Consider the following 15,446-nt stretch of genomic DNA (forward strand, 5'->3'; position numbering starts at 1 on the left):
CTGCATTGCCAGCTCTCACAAACACTCTGACAAAGGCTCTGCAGCATCTGCTGCTGTTTATTTTTTTTGCAGGGGAGGGAAGTGCGTGAACTCTGACCACCCAAAGCAGCTTGTGACCCACCTGGGGACATCTCTGCGCTGTCACCACGAGTTCTAAATGCGCTGATAAAAGCTGGGTGAGGTTCAGTCATCAGGTGTGTCTGAAATGGCCCTAAATAGAAATAAAACCTTTATTTTGCCACAAGTTTTCCTCATTGGTTCTCTATGCTCACAACTCCCAGCGAAATTTCATTTCTATCAAATCCAGAATCATCCTTAATCTATTTTCTCCTTTGTGACTCATTTTGCTGAAGGGACCTTATCAAACATTGCTTTTCATTTTCACAAACAGGAAATCTTTTACACACGATCGAGGAAGCCAGAGGCTTGTCCCAAACAAAAGGCACAATCTCCCCAGCTCCTGACAGGTTTTTATTTTCCTGAAACGATAAATCAGCAAGCATGGATGACTGCATTTTACTCACTTCTTGCTTCAATTTACTGGACCTGAGGGAAAAAGGGTAACAAAAGGTATAATTAATATAATTAATATCTACGTGGATGCTCTGGGCCCTGGGCCAGCGGCTGTGCCTGGAGCCCAGCACGTTCTCAGGACATGATCACAGATAAATCTGGGATATTTTGCTATTTAGATATAGAGAAAAGCAGGGATAGAGCCTCCTGTGCCAGCCCAGAGGAGGGCAGGGAGCAGGGCTGGAACAGCAGCTCCAGAAAGGATTCAATTTTTGGATCAGGATGGCAAATGCCTTTGGATTTGGGATGTGGGGAAGGGACAGTGGTCCCTCCAGGGTTGGTGCATCCATCCCTCCCCTCTCTCTGGGGGCAGTAAGAGGGTTTGGCACAAGAGGTGCTGTCCTTGCTGTCCCCTTCCCCTCCCTCCCAGGAGAAGCACCAAAGCTACCCCAGGTTTGCAGCAGTCTGGCTGACCCACCCCAAAAGCACCCCACACACACCAAGGGAGCAGGGAAAACCCCAGCACAGCCCATTTCCCACTGCTCCCACCCCACAAAAGTGCAGTGAAACAATGGGGTTTCTGCTCATTTCTGAGCCCTCCTGCGAGACCCACACACTTCTGACCTGGGAAGTCAAAGGGATCCAGCAGGCTGGGCAGGGATGTGACACCTTCATCTCTTTCATGTCCCCTGTTGAATGAATCAATAAAAGCTTTACCACTGACAGCAGCATGTATGAACATTCTTGGTAATTAGTTTTTCATCCTTTTAAATTCCCCTTTCAATACCTTAAAGTGACAGAAGGAAATTCATGAAGGAAGTACTGTAGCACATATTCTTTATACTGAAATTACATTTTCAACCTTGAAAATGCCCAAGTGACCCCAGTGAGGCCGTGGGGTGACCACACCTGGTAAGAATGACCAGTGCTCTGAGAGCTGATCACCAGGAAAGTGTCACCACTCAGGGCTGCACCAACACTCCCATCCCAGCCAGAGATGGCTCCACTTCCAGAGACACCCTGGGGATGCTGGTGTGGGCTAATCCTTGGATAAACACCCACTGAGCATCTTCAAGGGCTGTAAAAAAAGAACAATGGTTCATTTCCAGCTAAAGAACCCAGGTGATGCGTGCTCCTGACATCAGCCCTGTGCAGACTTTGGTCTGGTTGCCAACTCAACCAGATCCACTTCCCGCTTGGAGAAAAGCAGGGAGAGAGTGAATCAGGGCTCTCCCATCCCTGCCTGCCCAGGGGAAGTGTCCAGCACTGGCTGCAGCCACAGCTACGTGGGCAAACAGCCCTGGCTGCAGCAGGGCTGCACATCAGGTACCTGCAGATCCTGTCCACAGACACCAGAGCAAAGCCTTCCTGTACCTGAGGGATCACTTTGCTGCTGACGTGGATTGTTCTCAAGTAATAAATGTTATTATCATCAACAAAATAGCCAACTTACCTTTTGTAAACAATGAAGAAGCTGCAAAGAATTGCTTGATGCACACCCGTGCTTCAGCTTTTGGATTGACAAAGGCATTTAAGCTTCATAGAAGCAGCACAGATACTTCAAAGCAGGAAAACAGTTATTAAAAATTATCTGACAAGAAGTGACACTTCATCTGCATCCACAGTATTTAATTTGTTTGAATAATATAGTTACAGATAAACAGGTTCACTCCATATACAATTACCAATACCTTTGTTTTAATACAGCTCATATTCCAGTACATCAACACTATTTTATTTACAAGGCATTTATGTACATTAACATCTTTCTAAAGTCAGTGCATTGTCAATAAGTTTTATACAATAATTTACAAAGTGAATGTAGTTAATAGTTAACTTAATAAATTTACTACTAATTCTTGAATTAATTTAATTTAAAAAATTAATTACAACCAATGTAACAAACACAGAAGATCAAATAACATTAGTAGATTGTGCTACCTGCTTAAATAAAACATTTTAAAGTAAATCAGTTGAAAATCTTTCACTTTTCATGGAGTTTGCGGAGGGAGGAGTAGACAAGTGGGTGTTGAAAAAGCTTCTAACCTAGAAATTCACTAGTCATGTTTGCTTTTCTTTAGGCTCAATGTTCAGACCACTTTAAAGATAAAAGACCATAGAGGATAAGGAGCAACACCTGACAGGTAAGACAAGACTCATTTTGGAACAGATCTGCTGTCCCCAAAGAGGCACAACCTCCAAAGGCTGGGAGGGCTCTGCCTGAGCAGACAGCCAGACCAGCTGATATCATTTCTCCAATGGATAAACCCCAGATCCTCCTGGAAATGATAAACTGCTGAGGGTTTGGCATTCTTGTCAAACACCCCAAAATGAATCCAAACATTAATCGCAGAGAACCACGTGAGTAACAGTTTTGTTAGTGAAGGTACAAAAATCTAGAGAACTGGGAACATGATGTACAACAAAATTAATAAGCTGTTTACGCTCAGCTGAAGAACAAAAGGCCAAAAGAGTGAAAAATTGTATCTTCATTCAGATATGCAAACAATTTAACACTGAAACTGTTTAAAGAAATGCCAGCTCAAAAAAAACAACCCTCTTTTTTCCCATTCTCTGCTAAGACTCAGTCACACTTCCCCTCATGCAAGAAGCCCCTTGAATTACAGAGCATGTTGCAAGGGCTTGGAAAGTCTGGTTTAATTGCAAGTATTTGCATAACCTGGTGTAACAAACAAACAAACAAACAAACAAACGAAAAGATAATTTGAAAAGGCAACCAAATTTTGAGAACAAGAAACTGAGTTAGGAAACCAATTAAAAAAAAACCTCCATCCATGAATGCTACGACAGCTACCGGACAGCCACAGCTTCTTCCTTTGAAATACACAGTGGATATTCACAGCCATTCACTCCAGAGCCCTTACAACAACAGCAACAAAACCAAACAAACGGTGGCTTTCAATTGAATCAGATGCATTTTCAAAAGTGCAAATTTCAAAAGCAACACCAGTCATGAAACATAAGCTCAAGCATCTCTCCTTCCAAAAGCTGGGAACGTTTTGTGCAATGTGCACATTTTAAGACACCGTGAGTGTAATCACAACTACTCTCTCCAACCTGAAGTTTCTTCTTGAGGCAGCTCAAAAAAGTTTGAGCCAGCACTCTTCAGGCAGAAAAGCCATTCCTGAAACATGTTGATCTGCACAGCCAACACGTGGAAAAAACACAAGTATAATAAACCATTCAAGTGTAGAAATTAATCTCTTCTCAAATGATGATTTGGTTGTGCTCCCAACATACAGAAAGAAAGCAACTGACACACATTAGTGGTGGCAAAACTGGAAACTTCTCTTCCCCATGACAATAATTTGTTTCCATTTGTGCACTTATCCTTCTCTTGCCTTCCCTGTTTTGCCAATAAAATGCAATAAAACTGCAGGAAAAAGGAGGTAGCAATATCATGTTGTCCAAAGACAACACTATAAATTGTTTTTCCCCGTTACCTTAAACCTAACGAGAGCCTCGGGGGGTGTTAGAACAGTTGGTAAACTCTACACTACTCTGTTTAGCTCTTATTTGGATGTTTAATTTAGCTCTTATTTGGTCCTAGTTGGCTTTTCTCAAACCATTGGATTTAAAGGCCAGTGGCAGTCTCAGATGTCCAACATCAGAAACGTTTCGAGCATGTAGTGAGAAAACAGAACAAAACAATACTACTGGATATTAACTGCTTAACCAGGGGCTCTTTTTGTGCTTTCAGCTCACAGGGGACAATGACAACCACAAGCTGCTCCCTGTCTCAGCCACAGCCTCCCCAGGGGCAGTGCCAGGGTTTCTCCCTCAGCCTGTGGAGCTGGGCTCACTGCAGCACGCAGTACTTCTTGTAGTCGGACTCGAAGTCCTCGTCCATGCTGCTCGTGTCTGCCATCTTCTTGCCATCGATCTTGGGCAGGAACTGGGCATAGTCCACCCCCTGCTGCTCGTAGAACAGAATGTAGGCAGAGTCCGTGTCGATCTCGTCCGGGTGCAACTCCTGACACAGGGAAAACACCCGGGAAAGCCCCATGGGATAACTGCTGCACTTCAAACAAACACACACTGCTGCCCCAAAAAGTGTATTGTGAACTGGGTGCAACATAAGGAATCCCATGTTCTGTCTCCCCTCTTTGTTATCTCACTCCATGAATTACTTGGGAACTCTGACAATTTTACAGTGATGAACGCAAACACTTAGAAGTGTCAGAGCTGAGTTATTCACCAATTGAATACAAACTGCTGCCATCATGCAAATGTATTCCTGGCTTTCCATTCTTAGTCATTTCTCCATCTTTGTACAAAATAAGCATCTTCCCTTAACTGTGGGAGCAGCTGATGAACAGATGTTACCTTGGAAAAAACCTTACGTACAATTTCAGCTAATAATTTTAGTATTTATCTGGTGCAGCTTTGGAGATGCTCCTGATTTTAAACAGCAGCTCTCCACAAATGTTTGAGTTAGTGGAAGGTGTCCTCGCCCATGGCAGAGGGGTGGAATGGGATGAACTTTAAGTTCCTTCCAACCGTAACTATTCTGTGGTTCTAGAATTTCCGATTCTAAATTTCTTTAGCTCTGGGTAACCGAGGCAAAAATTACTTGAAATAATTAGAATAATGATGTGAAATAATGAGGAAAAGAAGTGCTTTACCTTGCAGCTGCTGTCATTGTAGCAGTACCATTTGTTGTTCGGGTTTTTGGCATAAGTGACATAATGACCCCCTCCCATAATTCCTGAATGGCACTGAGGAAAATGAAGAAGAAAAGAAATCCTAGATCAAACATCCAATAAATGATCCCCAAGCTCATTATCTGTGAGTGAAGGCAATCCAGACAGCAGGAGCTGACTAACTTTACACAGACAAGCACAACAAATCAGCAGGCACTTAATTCCCACCCAGTTTTACAGCGCATTCATGGTACTGACTTTTGCCCTCCTTCCCTACAGATCCCCATGCTGGCACGAACCCAACAAAGCCATTTGGTTAAAGCAGCGTGCCAGGGAGGCAGCTCTGGCACAGGGGCAGCACCTACCGAGATTGCATATAGGTTGTAGATGGGGCTGAGCCAGCCGTCGTCTCTTTGGTCGTCGGCGGTGTCATCCTCGCTGTGGTTCTCGCCCTGCCCGTTGCTGAGCGAGTTCTGCTCCCACAGGAACCCGTTGGCCAGAGCCCCCTCGCTGTCCTGCCCGGGGTACAGCTCGCTCTGGCTGCCCCCCAAAGCCTGTCCTTTAGTCAGAGCATCCCCCTGCTCGTGCTCAGCACCGCTCTCCCTGTTTGCAGCCAGGTTTTCCTTGCTGCTGGACAGTTTGTTTTTCCCCAGCTGGGGCAGCCGCAGGCGCCCTTTGCCTCTCCCCAAAGTCCTTGGGCTGCTGTTGGGGCTGCTGTTTTTACTTGAGGGGCAGCTGGTTCCACTTTTCCGCCCCAAGGATGGAGATGCTAGGACAGAAAGCACAGAGATTACTAAGATGAGTACAAACACAGTCTAGACTTCTTTTTAAAGTGATTTTTTTGAATAATCAAACATAAAACCCCACTGTTTCACTGCAGCTCACAAGTAATATATAGAAATAAACCCCCATCTTTGTGCACACACATCCATACACCTAAAAACTAAAATTTAATTATTTTATACAGAAACACAAGCCTCACTAATTCAAGCCCACTTCAAGAAGCAATATCTGTTGTCACTCAACAACTTCTTCAATTTTCTTTCATTTTTTTTATACTAAAGCTTCACTAAGAAATATTTCCAAGTGTAGTACTTTGGCAAAAAAAAAATTAATATTTTGAACATAGCACTTTTCCCCTCCGAACAGCAGCACAGAGTGGAATTTTCCCCAGTCATTCCCTACCTTTGACATTATTGAGGACAGTAGTGTTTAGGGAGGATGGACTCCTGTTCAGAGTGTCCCCTTCTCCTGCTGTGCCAGTGTTCTGCACATCTGCTTTCCTGGTGTCCCCTTGGCCAGGCCGTGCTTCAGGAAGGCTCTCAACCTGCAGGGTGAGCTGCTTCCTTTGGAAATGACTCGGATCCCTTTGTACCAAAAAGGCACTTGGGTCAAAATTTTCTCGGGGAAATTTAACAATTTTCTGGGATTTTATCCAGCGGCCATTAACGAACTGAAATCTTTTCAGGTGAATGATCTATGGGGAAACATGGTAAAGAAAATTATTAAAGGGGGGCAATGATATCCCAATGAGTGATTTCAGTGTTCAAAAGAGAGCTTTTACCAAAACATACACATTTTATTCTATGCTAGTAAAAATCATGCTCTGTGTGACAATTTGGATTTTGGGACTGAGCTGGTAAAATATGAAACTAATATTTTCATGTGAAAATGATGGCAAAGTTTGCTTCAATTCAGTGATCAGCACTGTCTGCTTTGAATAAGCTACCAAATGTGAAAAATAAGAACTGCAGGTGTTCCACAACCAGAGAGGAGATCTTGTCACCATCTGAGCATGAGCTGTGTCAGAGCAGCTGACACTGAGCTCAAACCACCACCATTTCCTGCAAGGTAGCAGCAAAAAACATTCAAAAGGACTTGAGGTTTTGCTTTATTTGCCTGCAAACTCAGTCAGTGCCCCACCTGAGTGTGAGCAAAGCAAATGATCTTATTCCGAGTGAGGTGGATTCAAGTCTTGGCAGATTTGGGAACAATAGGCTTGCTGCTGAGGAGGAAAATGACACAAGATCCTACCAAAATAGGGGGAAGTCTCCAAAGATCCAGTTTTTTGGTGGCCAGACAGTGGGTCTTGCACTTGGAGCAGTAGTACATCTCATCCTCCCCCAGCTCCTCCTCGCTGGTGAAGGCTCTCAGACAGCTGTCCAGGTTGATGGGCTCTGCCTGGGCTCGGCGGCTTTGTTCAACACTTTCATGTTCTTCCACGATCTGAAAGGGAGAGAAAACTTTCTCTGACTTGGAAATGTAACACACACTGCTCAGAGGAGGGCTCTCCTCACAGTATCACATAAATAACTTCACTGGATTGCTCAGAATTAAAGATAAAAGTGAGATGCAGTAAGTTTTAGCAGGAATTTCATTTCAGCTATGAAGAGGCAGATAAAAATAATTCACTGTTCTTATACTTGGGCTTATAAATTATCCATAAAGTACAACCTTACAGATAAAACTCACAAATTGGAACAGTTATTCCAGATTAACCCAGCTACAGGCTCACCTTCAGATGTGTTTTGTTGGCTTAATGAGGAAAGAGGTTTACTCACAAGCTTAACAGTTTATAGTTACAGAAAATGTATCAAATTAAGATATTTTGTAAGGTATTATGTAATATATTATTATATATCTTGACTAGCTTAAAAGCAATTCACAACAGACAGCAAATGCACTTTAAAAGCTTCCCTTCCACACCATTAGACCACATAAGAGGTCTAACATCAAGAGATCGATTTATCCAGAATGCACTGCCCACGACTGCTGCCTTTGGTTTAACAGAAAAGGGACAAAAGCAGCATCACATAAATAGAAAGGCTGCAATGGGTGGTGTCTCAGAGGTGCTCCCAAACAACAAAGGGTTTCTGTTGGGGTTTTACCCGTTCCTGCGAGGTCTGGTAGCGCAGGTGCAGCGCGGTGGGGTCCCAGTCCACAGCAATGTAGGCACTGCCCACACAAGCCCTGTCCTCTGTGCACTCAATCTTACAGCCACGGCAGAACCTGAATCAGAGAGTTGGGTGTGCTCAGTGCAGTGTCCAGTCACTTCTGCATTCCTCCAGTTCTGCCCCTTGTTTTGGATCCTCTGCACCCTCCAAGCCCCAGGCCTCGCCTTCAGTGTGAGCATGGTTATGCAGCAATGCTCAGGGTTATTTGTGCTTTTGATGCAAAACTGTACCAGAGTGAGAGATGGAAGCAGCTGGGTGAGCTCCACCATCTGCCTGCACATGATCCAGTGGAAGCTGTCCCTCCCAATGGAAGGAGGTTGAGGTGGGATGACCTTTAATGTACTTTCCATTCCATTATGCTCCAGTGGTGACCAAACCCAGCTACAAGCCCAGCAACTCCACTGCTCTGTCTCCACAAGCCATTTTCACCATGATAACTATTTCTAAGAGCTATAAAACACTTCTTAAAAAATTAGTTTGTGGCCTGAATACCTTCCAGCAAGGGTCTGGAATTTTCATTAGCAAGTCTTAGTTTATGGGAAATTCCAAACGTCCTTCTAGGGTGAATTTCTTATTCGCTCATTCATTTTAGATCTTACCCTTCAAATGCCAAGGAACACACAAGGGGTAGATGAATTACATCTAAAAATTTGGGTTTGTGTGAATCCCCCCAAACCATGCAAGTCTGTGGACATACAAGGCTGCACACAGACACAGCATATTGTAAGGAGTTAACAGGTTTTGGATAATCTCATTTCTGTCTCCTAATTTAAAGTTTCTGCGGCAGCAGAAATTTCTGCTCTGCAAGTCATAAAAGCTGCAGTGCAAGTCTGCCTGGAGAGAGTTCTGGTGAAATTACATTCCAGATTCTTATTGTTTGATATTACCTCTGAAGTCTGAAATGTATCACAGATCCATTACCATAAATTACCTTTCTGCTGGAGTGATTCCCTGCTCTAAATGGAAAAAAAGAACAATTTACCTGTACCATGGACACCAAGCACAAGAATTTCCATCCTTCTGAACTACCCTGAGGGTGAAGGGGTACTGATACCCCATGCTGTCATCACTGAAACAGAGGAGAACACAACATCAAACAGCAGCACTCTCACTGCAATTACCTCCCTTCACCAGGCTTGTTATGATTACTTAAAGAAAACCCTCAAAATGATAATTTTGGTTACAATTTACTATTAAAAGCTGCCTTTCCATGGTTTAAATTCATCAGATATAAATAATTATCAATCACTGGATAAGAATGAAGCCAACATTTAAGTGCAGCTACATTTAACAGTACTAAAAAGAATTTAATTTTAATTAAGGCCATTATTATGAAAAACCAAATGAACACAATTTAAAATCTTGCAAGCAAGGGTAAGGCAATGTACTCTAACTCAGATCCAAGGCTGAAGTGCCCAACTCACCAGTCCTGTGCATGGTTACTGGCTTCCTGAGGAGGGAGGGGGCTGGCCAGCCTGGACACCTGGATCCACACAGCATCATAGAGGTCCCTTTTCCGTGTGTGAACTGTGCAGGGAACAATCAATGGCATTCCAAAGAGACTGGGCCGATTCTTCTGAGATGAGAGAAAATACAGCTCTGTCCTCATCTGTGGAAGCAAAAGGAGGAGTCAGATGTGAAGGTGCATTAACTCACAGTGCAATAATCACCTGGATTGCTGGCCTTGTGACTTATTTCAGACCTTGGCAATCAAAATTAATCAAGAATTGTATTAAAATAACTCTAATTCTAATATTAAATACTGTAAATTTTGATCACTGATTTGAAAAACATTTATATTTTATGACATGATGGCGAGGTTATCTGACCACATATAAATGTGCATAATTTTCATGTGGACATTCAAAAAATCTTTGCTTTTGAACATTTCTTGCAAGAGCTGCTGAGCATCAAGGCCCCTGACCATTTTCCTGTGCACTGCAATGATGTAGCCTGTGCAGGGGCTGTCACACAGCGAGGGCACGTGGCCGTTGAGGGTCCAGCTGGGCGGGCTGCGCTCCGTCCCACATGGCACCACAGTGTTTGGCATCCCATTGGGAATGAGGCTTGGCTTGGACACGTCCCCGTTCATCAGGATGCTGGGGGCTCCGTTGGCTGATGGCCCAGTTGAGGTCTCTGCAAGCAGACAAATAAATTATCAATTATCCACAGCAGCCAGAGCTGATCAGGGGTTTATCCCTTCTATTCCGTGTGGATACCGAGCACAACCCACACGTTTCTGTAATCCTCACTTAATGATGAACTTGAGTCCTGAGCTTCTCAACAGAGTGCAGTTGAAATGAGCAGGAAAAGCAGAATTTCTCACCTGTCTGCACAGGGCTGGATGCTGACGTGGGGGAGCCTGGGATGGGGATCTCAAACGCACACAGGAAGCCGCTCACGGACAGCCGGACCTTCTGGTTGTCCTGAGGGAAGTTCTTCAGGAGAGAGGGAAAGCTGCTCAGGCACTTGGATACCTTCAGCTGGGACCAAAATGGGTTCTGTTCTTCTGCAAACTGTGTTTATCAGCTCCTCACTCCCTCCCATCTGCCTCCTTACACCTTGCCAGAAGAATAAAGGAACCCAAGCCCTCTGCAGGAGTTATCAGTGGTTCTCCAACCACACCCAGAGCATCTCATTTCAAGCACATTTAATCTACAGCAAAAAAAAACCCCTGGAAATATCAACACACACTGTAAACCAGTCATTACTGATGCACGATGTCTTGACAGTGTTTAAACTCATCACAGCACCTTAACTTGAGATTTATTACCTCAAGATGATTTTTTCCCCTAAAAATACCATTAGCAATCAATTTTAATCTATTTACAGCAAGCCAAATTACTATTTAAGAATGAAATAAAAGTTCATTATCTAGAATTATTCAGTATCTAGAGAGATAACTAAGGTGATTTTTTATCATACTTTTAGTTAAATTATTTCACAGCTCTTGTAAGCAAAGCTTAAATGTTAAAAATAACAAACAACCAACAAAAACACCCAGAGCATGTTGCAGCAATAATTAATCTTTTTTTATTTTTACCTTTATATTGGAGCTGTGCACCTCTGCAAGCAGAATCTGCTCTGGTTTGAGGCCACAGAGTTCACTCAGCTGTTTTTTCAAGCCTGTGTACTTCTCATCCATGTTCAATCTCAGCCCATATCGAACAGGAGTAGTGCCATCTAATTTAATTACTTTAAAGAGGAAAAGAAACACCCTGGTCAGCAACCCAGGCAGGTTTTAATGACAATAATATATTGCAGCTCCCCACTTATTGGAAAATATTTCTTCCCCAACTTGGATGGATGATTTATTTCATTTTCTAAGACAATTTTTAAGGTCTGCAGGCGATGTCACAATGTCAGAAAATCTCTTGCTGCATAGGCAGTAGGAAATGGTTTCAAAATTTGTTTCAGTTTTTTACCATCTTTCCTTTTGCTCCTTTTCCAGCAATCCACAGCTCCTTCAGAGGACAGTTCATGCCCCATATTGTATTCTCCCCCCAGCCCCTGTTTCTCCTCTGGGCAGATTTAGGACAACCTCCACAAGAGAGGGAACTGAAGGAAAGTTCTCAAAATCTCCATTTTAAAATGGTTTTGTATTAAATCCTTCAATCAAGACTAAAAACGGGCCATCCTTTTCTGTTTCTAAAGGTCTTACTTTGGTTTAACTGTGTTCCAATGAAAATCCTTGCACTCTTATATTAAAATGACTGTATTATTAAGAATCAGTAGTAACACAAACAAAATTTGATGTTTTATAGCTGTTCCACTTACACAGATTTTATTTGAGGAATGGCACGTTTACACCACTCACCTGTAATTTCTAGGTGCATGTAGCTGTCCATTGGCAAAGGCAAGGATAAAAAATTAAAAGGGTCAAACCTAACACTTATATGCCCACAAGTTTTACATTTCACTTGTGACTTCAGCTGCCCATGAAATAAATCTACAACAATGGATCTGTTTCTTCTCAGATGGTTTTCCCAGGCCTGAAATGAAGCACAAAAAATATAATACAAAGTTAGAAACTGTAGACTACTTCCTTGGTCTCCAAAGTTTCACTGGCCTATGGGAGTTAAATTATTTCCACAAAAGTTATTTCCTAATTTCTAATAAATAGGAACTATTTACTGCACAAGTTCTCAACACAATAATCAAGGTATGACACAATTTAAAATATTTCTCAGGGGATCATCAGGCATCTTGAAATATTTTGATATTCCCTAATTTTGAGTTGTTCAAAATTGTTGTCAAGTATCATCTTCATAATTATATTACAACAATTAAAATGAATGTTCAGCTCAAAAGTGAAATTATCTCTGTAAATCACAGCTCTGACAAGATCTGAAAGGCCCTAGAGTCCCAAAATGTTGCCAAAGGCAGCCTCATCAACAGTTTCTCAGCTTGGTATTGTAAGGAAAAGAAAAAAACACAGAAAAAGCCCCAAAGCCAAAGATTTGAAACCCTACCTCTGCTGCTACCTCCCAGTCTGGCCGACCATCACTGTCCTTCAGTTCCACATATGGCTTATCATGAACTCTGTTCAAGTCCTCATGGAGCCCATCCAGAAGAAAAGCCAGAAGCTCCTGTGAGTCTTGCTGTTGAAAGCCATTAAATCTTGGAGCATATTTTGCTATTGTCCACTATGGGGAAAAAAAACAGCAGAAACTTATTTACTATCATGTAAAAACATGTAAAAATACATCAAAATACTGTAGATGAGACATGTGCTCAATGAACACAAATTCAATTGCCAAGAGCTGAAGGGAGGTCCTTTGCTTTCAGAACAAAAGTTTATTTACAGGTAAATGCATCACTTTTTGTACCTAAAAAGGGCTACAAAAGCCACTTATTATGGTACTACTTGTGCCACACCACGTAACTCCTGTGGCCTTATAAACACATTCCATCAGGTCTGATGGACACTGACTCCTTCTGAAGAAAACTCTTGAGTCTCTAAATAGCTACAATACAGGGAACACCGGGGAAAAGTGCACTAAATTTCTGCTTTTCCAAGAAATCCTTGTTTTGTACCCCAGAATAACTCACCCTCAGCTTTAAGGGGGCGATGTTCTTCTGGGTGCCACTCCACAGCTCCTGCACCAAATCCCCATAGCACTTGGCCATGTGTCCTTTCATTCCTATGGGATTTGTCCTAGAAATCACAAAGAAATTAATACCAGATTCCAGTGTAACCACAGCTCAAGCCTGGAGATGAAGAAGGAAGCAGAAAAGCTTCCTGCTCCCAGAAACAAGAGGTTGTATTTCCATGCCTCTAATGTAGTATCTGCTGCAGAGCTGGTAACACTGAATCTAAATCACTCCTTCCCACTGAATTTCAGCTTGCAGAAGCAGACAGCCCTGAATAAATGTTCCAGCACCCAAAATGGCACTGTTCTCCCCCAGGAATTACCTGTTCAGCTCGTAGAGATGCCTCCCTGAGATGAAGTAACGGGTCAGGGGCTGCGTGTTGCTGACACACTGGATGCTGGAGTTCATGAAGCACGTGTTCCCCAGGTTGCTCAGGCCTGTAGCACCCTTCTCAGTAGGAACTGAGGAAAAAACCCATCATTTTAGCAGTTGTGCAGGTGAGAAAATTGAGAATGTTGTAGCAGCATCTTCTCACAAGAAGCAATTTAATGGAACCTGGTCCCAGTTATGACACTACACGGATGCTGCAGATAAGTTTAAGATATAAGATATCTGCTCTCTCAACTCTGCTTCACAGAAATTGAGGTGTTTTGTTAATCTGACCCACCACAGACAGCAGTGCAATCTATACAGAATATTTACAGATAATTATGGTACTGAAAATTCTGGGTTCAGTTGTTAAAATCTTAATTATTCCTTGCTTTAACAAAATCCAAGGAAATAAACAAGAAATCCCACCCTCCCACATTTCCAGCATTTCAGTTAATACAAAGGCCAAGCAAAGCAGCATAAAAGACTTCACCCACTGTTAACAGGGCTTGTGTTTAAAAAGATTGTTTCAACATTTCAACTGTTGTCTTGGAGTTTTCTTCTCATCATAACCCAGTGACTCTGTGAAAGACTCACCTTTGTGTCTGTCTATTTTACTGCTGTTTGCTATAAAAGACATTTCTTCTGGCCAGCTCATGTCTTTGTTTCGAACTAGAAAAGGACATGAAAAGGGGCTTTTAAAAATTGTTACTTACTCCAGAGGGCTTAACACAGCTGAAGAGGTTTAATTAAAATTTTATAATATTTAGGATTAGAAATGTGCATACTTCTAGCTATTATTTTTGCTAGTTTTCATTTCAATGTTTCTAATCATTATTGGAACTCATTCTAACACTGGCATCCCTCCAACCACACCAGTAACATCTTTAGGAAGCAGCCTTGGGATTGCTTTTGCTGTTGAATAGCAAATTTTCCAGTGCTTATTCTAATTCTCAATAAAGATCCACCAGGTCTGAACAAATCAGTTCATGAGCCACCACTATTATTTTGTGTTGCTGCAAACCAACAAAGGATCCAAATGTATTTCAAAACAGGGACAAAATACATGTAACTCTCCTAAATTAGCGTTGCCACCACCTCCCCATAGGTTCCCTCTGTAAACCTCTATTTTTAGAAGTATAGTCAATTATACTTTTTATACCTTCTATTACTAAATGCTGCTCATCTTGGATTTTAAGGTATTCCAGTCTGTGATCTTCATCATCCAGCAAAGTGAGATAGTTCTGCAGGAGGAGAAAACACATCATAGAATTAGAGTTCTACATGTACAACACCCTGAGGATCCTTTCACCTCCAGTGGGAATTAAAGCACAAAAACCTCTGAAAAACAAACAGCAAAAGTCTTTAACTGGGAAGGATCTTTATGACCACTCTCATTTCTCTGTGCATGTGTAGTTAGTAGATCCTGGAGAGGAATAAAAACACATAAGAGATAAAAAAGAAATAAAAAAAGGAAGGAAAAGGAGCAAGGTTACCTCACTGTTGTAGAGCCAGAGGCGCATGTCCTCCTCCTTTATCCGCAGCCTCTGGGACAGGTACTCGTGGATCTCTTTGATGGTTTGCATCCGACTGAAGCAGCCAGTGTAAGCCAGCACCCTCTTCAAAGGAGCATTTGGGGAAGGGACATTCCCTGGGTTCAAGTGAGAGAGCAGGAAAAGAGAATGGATTCACCCAGAGGTCAGATCAATAATTAGACACTGAATATACTCTCTGCAAAAAGTGTTATACACTCACAGTGCTTGTGTTTAGGAGTTAGGTGGAAAGGCAGTTGTTACTGACCCTTTGGGATGACAAATTTGCTGTCACAAAGCAGATAAAATACCTCCCTCTT

The 15,446-nt window shown here is 42.4% G+C and overlaps 1 protein-coding gene across 7 annotated transcripts in view; it reads right to left on the minus strand.

Moving 5' to 3' along the window:
- Positions 1-2,115: 2,115 nt before the first annotated feature.
- The window catches only part of USP32 (ubiquitin specific peptidase 32), a 61,749-nt gene continuing 48,418 nt past the window's right edge, over positions 2,116-15,446 (minus strand). For 4 of the 7 annotated variants that reach the window (XM_072916748.1, XM_030287785.4, XM_072916745.1 and 1 more), the window contains exons 17-34: positions 15,091-15,245; positions 14,757-14,838; positions 14,192-14,266; positions 13,548-13,686; positions 13,184-13,289; positions 12,604-12,777; positions 11,949-12,123; positions 11,175-11,326; positions 10,458-10,614; positions 10,056-10,267; positions 9,556-9,740; positions 9,114-9,200; positions 8,066-8,186; positions 7,212-7,403; positions 6,363-6,654; positions 5,543-5,946; positions 5,160-5,252; positions 2,116-4,507 (exon numbers count right to left, since the gene is read on the minus strand). In XM_072916748.1, coding sequence (XP_072772849.1) covers positions 4,334-4,507; positions 5,160-5,252; positions 5,543-5,946; positions 6,363-6,654; positions 7,212-7,403; positions 8,066-8,186; positions 9,114-9,200; positions 9,556-9,740; positions 10,056-10,267; positions 10,458-10,614; positions 11,175-11,326; positions 11,949-12,123; positions 12,604-12,777; positions 13,184-13,289; positions 13,548-13,686; positions 14,192-14,266; positions 14,757-14,838; positions 15,091-15,245 — 2,975 coding nt within the window. In that variant the 3' untranslated portion in view covers positions 2,116-4,333. The remainder of the gene's footprint in view (positions 4,508-5,159; positions 5,253-5,542; positions 5,947-6,362; positions 6,655-7,211; positions 7,404-8,065; positions 8,187-9,113; positions 9,201-9,555; positions 9,741-10,055; positions 10,268-10,457; positions 10,615-11,174; positions 11,327-11,948; positions 12,124-12,603; positions 12,778-13,183; positions 13,290-13,547; positions 13,687-14,191; positions 14,267-14,756; positions 14,839-15,090; positions 15,246-15,446) is intronic. The other 3 variants (XM_012568677.5, XM_030287787.4, XM_072916746.1) reach the window with 1 other exon arrangement.

Source organism: Taeniopygia guttata, chromosome 19 (genome assembly GCF_048771995.1).
Source record: "Taeniopygia guttata chromosome 19, bTaeGut7.mat, whole genome shotgun sequence".
Classification (NCBI taxonomy): domain Eukaryota; kingdom Metazoa; phylum Chordata; class Aves; order Passeriformes; family Estrildidae; genus Taeniopygia; species Taeniopygia guttata.